This window comes from Typopeltis vanoorti, chromosome 15 (genome assembly GCF_054136105.1).
Source record: "Typopeltis vanoorti isolate ZY-2024b chromosome 15, IOZ_Tvanoo_1.0, whole genome shotgun sequence".
In the NCBI taxonomy this organism is placed as follows: domain Eukaryota; kingdom Metazoa; phylum Arthropoda; class Arachnida; order Uropygi; family Thelyphonidae; genus Typopeltis; species Typopeltis vanoorti.
In genome coordinates this window covers 107,954,975-107,960,974 of record NC_143563.1, presented here as the reverse complement: position 1 = coordinate 107,960,974, position 6,000 = coordinate 107,954,975, and the positions used below count along the sequence as shown (strand labels likewise).

The window sequence follows — 6,000 nt, the reverse complement described above, 5'->3', positions numbered from 1 at the left end:
CCTCTCTCATAGTGAACTTATTGCTAGTTGAGGCTTTAGTACTTACTACAATTAGAATCTCGTTGACTTGTCTTTTCTGTTTTTGAATTACTTGCGTGATATTTTTATTTTCGCTCCAGAAAAACTCGATGTTATAACTCGCTCATCAATACCATGTTTTATTATAGAGTCACCATACCAAATAACTTCTTTCTTTTTACTAACAACGTCGTGCTTTGTTTTTTTCTTATTTTGCTGCTTAATTTTCATTTTCTCCCTATGCTCATTTAAACGCCTCTTAACTTTTTGTAATTCCTGCGTGGTTTCTCTGATGATCTGCTTTAGTTTATGTTGGTTTAGTTTAGTTTTATGTTGGGATCTTTTGCAGAGGTGGTTATCCAAGTGGTGAACGTTACCTTCTCTCTAACCAACAGGTTGTAGATTCGAATCCCACCCAGAACATCGATGTCTTTGGGTAGAAGACTAATTTTATTGCTCGATGTTAATCTCACTGCCACCTTGTCAAGAACAAGGTTTCTGGTAATATAAAGCTTAGCTAACCCTTGGCACTAATGTATCAAAGTTTTAAAACCATTTTTCGGTGTGTTGTGTCACATTACCTGAGTTACACGGTGGAACCTAATCTAACCGAATTAGGACAAGAGAATAGATGCAAATGGACTTATTTCAACCAGAGTTATTAAGAGATGTCTTACTCTTGTGACTTGGAATTCTCTTAATAATAAATCTTCCATATTGACATAATAATAATAAATTGAAGTATGTCAAATTGTGTTGGATATCAGCAGAAACAAGAACTGTGAATTTGAACGCATTTGGAGCATGCTGGAAAATTTCCGGTAAATTTTTCATGTTGGTGTGGTCATTTCTGATGACTGATAACTCGTGTATGACTTTAGAATTACTTATAAAAATAGGAATGAATTTAACATAAAAGCAATGAAGTCTTGTGGAATTATGTGAGTTGGAGGTTCTGCATCTTATTTCTTTGGTAATGTGTTTCTTCAAAAATGTTTCTTTTGATGTAGGAATAACAAGAGTGCATAAATCATGCAATATCATACATTATCCTTACGTTATCGACACGCGATCTCGTATTTCTTAAGACTTGAATATAAAGGGAGAATTATATGAAGTAGCACCTAACAGAAAATCCAATGTCCAAGACATTGTTATTGAGGACGCTTCAATACTTCTATGTATTTTGTCTGTGGCTTTACGAACACGAGCCTGGCCGTCATCTTGTGGCTGCAAATCAGATATCACAGAACAACTCAAACCTGTTCTGATTGCCCTGTCCGGAATCCAAATCGTAGAGAAGACGTGTTTACAATGCATGATTTTGGACTTACATTAATGTTCCCTAAGCATTAATATAAAACTTCCTACCAGTTAACGCATCTTTATTTGTTTTTTTTAACGATATTTGTGACATAATGATTCAGAACCAATTTCGAGAATTCTACAGAAATATGATCTAACAGCCACTTATACACCTATTAAGAAATTATCCACCCAGTTTCCTTCATCTAAAGATAAACGCTCAACTTTCTCTCTACCTGGTGTGTATCAAGTTCCTTGTAATTGTAATCGTTCTTACTTTGAACAAACTGGACGTTCCATAGAAAAAAGAATTCAAGAGCATCAGTCAGCAATTCAACACAACAAACCTGAGAAATCTGGATTAGAAACAAGCCACAACATCCTTGGGTCCAAGACTCGCCTCCTACACAGATGTCGTTACAAATTTGAACGTTTATTTAAAGAAAGTGTGGAGGCCTTACTTCAACGTCCTGACGTGAATCGTAATGACTGTATCAAAAATTTGGGAAAGTTTAATCAGGATACAACATTAATAATTTTTATTTATTAATTTTTTTTAATTAATTTTTTTTTATCAGTCTAATGTTATTTAAGATCATTATATGAATTTCTGAATTAATATCGCTAATTATGTTTTTTACAAAATGTTTACTCTTCTAATACTTAGCGATATGACATCACGCGGCTCGTTCTATTTGTGAATGATCAATTGTTCGTATTCCACCTTGTTTTTTTAAAACTTTTCCTATGTAGCCACTGAAGATGGTCAGTAATATTCAGACCGAAATACTTGACAAATTAAACATTCTTGTGCTAACGTGTATATATTTCTGAGCATCTTTATTCGGAAATAGTTCTGTGAAGGTTCCTCTATCATTCCATCGAGTCCTTTCAACCAAACATTAGGAGAGATGGTAGTGAGAAGGACATTTTTCTTAACGACTACATTTCGGTGGTGTGGTGTTTCGGAAACTGGTATTTAGAGGATCTCTAAATTGAACAAGGAGATCTAAAGGCTGCACAACTCGGAGGAATCCTCCTCCGTCAAAGCAACAAAGCCCACGTGATGACAAAATATTCTACGGTATACTAGAATTTACCTAATATATCCACTCCGTACTTTGTCCATAAAATGCCTATCATATATTACGATATCAAATATTCGATATTATAATGAATAAATTTAAATATGAACAGAGTTTATTCATTGTTTTTATGTTGTGGCATATTTCGGCACAGAAACAGTAGACAAATCTCTAAATTATGTTTTGATTAAATATGGCGTCCTAGGAGGTCCAGTATGCTTAATACGTTTCTTCCGTGTTTTCAAATGAATTTCTTTTCAGTTTTCGATTTCTTATTTATTTCATATCATTCAAAAATGCAGAGAGAATGTATAATCACGGGGATACGTATTTGTTAATGAATCGTTGAGTTTAATTCTTTGGGATTGGTTGTTTACATTTATCAAGTAATCGGGATCCGATGCGAATATGGGTTTATCCCGCCCAGAATAATTGCCTGAAAATTCAAAGAAATAATGTTGCTCAGATAATCAAGAAATTTTCCGTGTTGTAAGACAATAAAGTAACATCGTAAGTAAATTATAAAAAAATCAGTCCTCTCCAACCTCCCAAAAACTGTTTTCGAGAGCCTGCTTATGTATTTCGTGTGGTTTTTAAGCAAAATTCTGGTTTGAAAACTTAGATTTTTTATTGCTAGTTTATCATGGAGCCGTTGACTGAGGTCCCAACGACTGCTTTAATGGCAGCATCCCGATTACACTTGTCTCGCCATAACCAAGCAATAATGCTTGCGTTACAACTCGCTGATAACTTAAAGTGCCAGGTTAATGGGAAATTAAGGTCATGTTCGTGAACTGGGAACGGAATTTAATTTGGTGGTACAGTTGTCCACAGATTCCGCAAATGCCGGAGTCCGATGCTGGAAAACGTTTTGTACTAAGAGGCGGGCGAAACTGTTCTAACGACAAGCAGTTATTGTCAAAGCGATCGTAAGCAGGAATTATTTAGTGGGAGTTTAAATTCCTGCGAAAACTCGGTCGAAAACGTATCACTTCGTGGCTTATGAATTATCTCGGCCGTTATCGTCACGTGACCTTCCGTGCAGTTCATTAATGTGCGGAGGTTGTAATTCTCCCCCTCTCGTATGGAGTGGGTCGCGTCTCCATCCCACGGCGTAGACTCCGCCTCCAACACTCGAAGAACGGACACGCAGCGCCACTTAAGCACGCGTTCGCGTGCTATGGCGTCCAATTTCATTGGTGGCACGTTGCAAAGGAGAGTTTTCGAGTAACACAGTTGTCCGTGCCGCGCTCGCGAGTATACGTGTACCTGTGCGAGATATTCCCCCCGGCCGAGGAAGGTTTGTGCTTCTGTTGTGCCGTGTGTGAAGACGACTTCTGTTCGCTTTGTGTGAGATGGACTAAGTGATACACGTGAGATCGAGCAACAGCTGCCACTCTCTCCTTCTCCTGGCGTTATTATGGCTGCAGAGCAGCACTCGTTCCGGGACCTTGTGCCATCCCCTCTCAATCAATCGCTTCAAGACCATAATGGCCTCAGTTTCAAGCTCATTAAAACTGGTAAGTACTTAATGCACATTCTTAAGCACTCTTCCTGAGGACTTTCTTTTAAGTACGGTGATCATCTACCCGACTACGTCACAGGTACGCTATAGAGGTTTATCAAGTAACTTTCACATACTTCTTGAATGAAAGTTTAGAATCCTAAAATGCTCATAATGACGTTTTAACTAGTCCCACTCCGTCTGTTGTTTCTTTACTTACAATAAGTTACCCACACAGTGTTCCACAAAGTCAATGTAAACTCCATAGCCAATATCGTAGTTGACTTCCACAAATAGCACAGCTTCCCTTCTGTGGTTCTTTGCAATATTTAGCTACCTACCGTGTCTACCTGAGGGAACACGCACGCGATTACCTGAAGCAAGAGCTACAGTTGGTGCCATTACTGACATTACGGTGCAAGTCGCAGGGTGGACCTGATGCAACACATAAGCAGAATGAATGACACCCCCCCTAATAAATGACTTAAATTGATTTGAAATTTCATTTGTATAGTTTAATAATTACAATGAATTGAACATGTAAGTTGCGAACGTGGACCCCTTATCGATCTGTTCACATTTTTACCTCCCACCCCCGCTCAGTGGTTTCGGCGAGAAAATGTTAACTGTGCTGTTGAAATATAAACAGCTCGGAGATTGGAGTTCAGTACCTGCATTTGATTTTGCAGATTTCTAAGATAATAAAAATCTCTCAGAAATATTTATTAGATTCAGTGCAAAAGTCCTTCCATCATAGCTTGGTTTAGTATTTTTTTTCCAGTCTCGTTTGTCACTTTTCTTGGAGCCAGTTTTATTCCAATATTTTATATAATTAAATTTATTGTGTGTATTGAAAATTAATTTCGTATATATTCCATCCCAGCAAACTACAGCAGAAAAATGGTTCCCAAATGGATGATTTGACATCGTGAAACTATTGGATAACTTATAAGTTTCGATGTATTTTTTTCACGTTCGATTCTAGATGTATTTATTTTGCTTCTTTTAAATTTTCTGCTCCCATGAACAAGGTAAACAATGTTTTTGCTGGATTCCGTAAGCCTACTTGGCTCTTATCCTGGAGGTAAAATGTAAAACATTTGTTAGACAAAGTCAAATCCACAGCAAGCAGTTACCCCCCCCCCCCCTCCGTCATTTTTCTTAAACATGAAGCTGTCTAAATAATTCCTGGAAATGAATTATTTAAGACTCCAACTATATTCGGAGTCTTCATTGAAAGAAAATACAACTGGGGTGGTTTCGTCAGTGTCGCCATTTACAAAGTGTAGTTTGCGTGCTGGCTATGAAAACAGTGGTCGCCATGGAAACGACGTCTAAGTTTGGCCGATAAACAGTGTTTGAATTGCCTTCATCTGTCCCAGTTTATCCTCGATGAAATAAAAAATATTTACGGACTGTTCAGTCAATACGGAAAACCCCCTTAGTACATTATTGACGTGGTTATACCCACCAATTTAGTACCTGTCACTGACTTCCATGAAATGCCGATCAATTTATTTGATAGGCGATCGTTACAGTAAGAAATAAAAGGATTGATAGTTGAACCGCCACACAAAGAAGTGATTTTTCGATTTTCTGAAATGAGAACGTGTTCTTTTTATAAAGCATGCTCTTGATGTAAAATGGTTGCTAGGTAATGGGATTCTTCCTACTCATTTCATTAGTTTTGAATAATTGTTACGTGTAACCTCGTGTTGTCAGGTGCACACATTGTTGCGTATATGGTGTTCAAGTATCGTTATTCATTACATAAAGTAGACAGCGAGCGGAAATACAAGAGAATATAAGTAGTTGTTTAGATGATTGTATACAATTAGCTAGCAATGACTTGTTCGGAAAGGACATCGAAATTATCGATTTGAACCATTTTATCTTTTCAGTACTAGCAATTAATATGGAGGGGGAAACAAAAAATGACTATCCTGTGCCCTCCTATCTACATGCAAGGGTCTTTTCAGAAAGATCACTGTAATGTGCTCCTTTCAGACAGAACCGTTTATGCGACAATATTGTTTTTCTTCTAGTATACACTGTCAGCTAAGAAATAATAATTTCATTTAAATTTAT

General features: G+C 37.2%; 1 protein-coding gene across 3 annotated transcripts in view; it reads left to right on the top strand.

Annotated features, from left to right (window-relative positions):
* Positions 1 to 3,532: 3,532 nt before the first annotated feature.
* The window catches only part of Stacl (SH3 and cysteine-rich domain-containing protein), a 708,284-nt gene continuing 705,816 nt past the window's right edge, over positions 3,533 to 6,000 (top strand). The window contains exon 1 of one of the 3 annotated variants that reach the window (XM_090405478.1): positions 3,533 to 3,928. In XM_090405478.1, the coding sequence (XP_090261604.1) occupies positions 3,829 to 3,928 (100 nt within the window). In that variant the 5' untranslated portion in view covers positions 3,533 to 3,828. The remainder of the gene's footprint in view (positions 3,929 to 6,000) is intronic. The other 2 variants (XR_016549521.1, XM_090405477.1) reach the window with 2 other exon arrangements.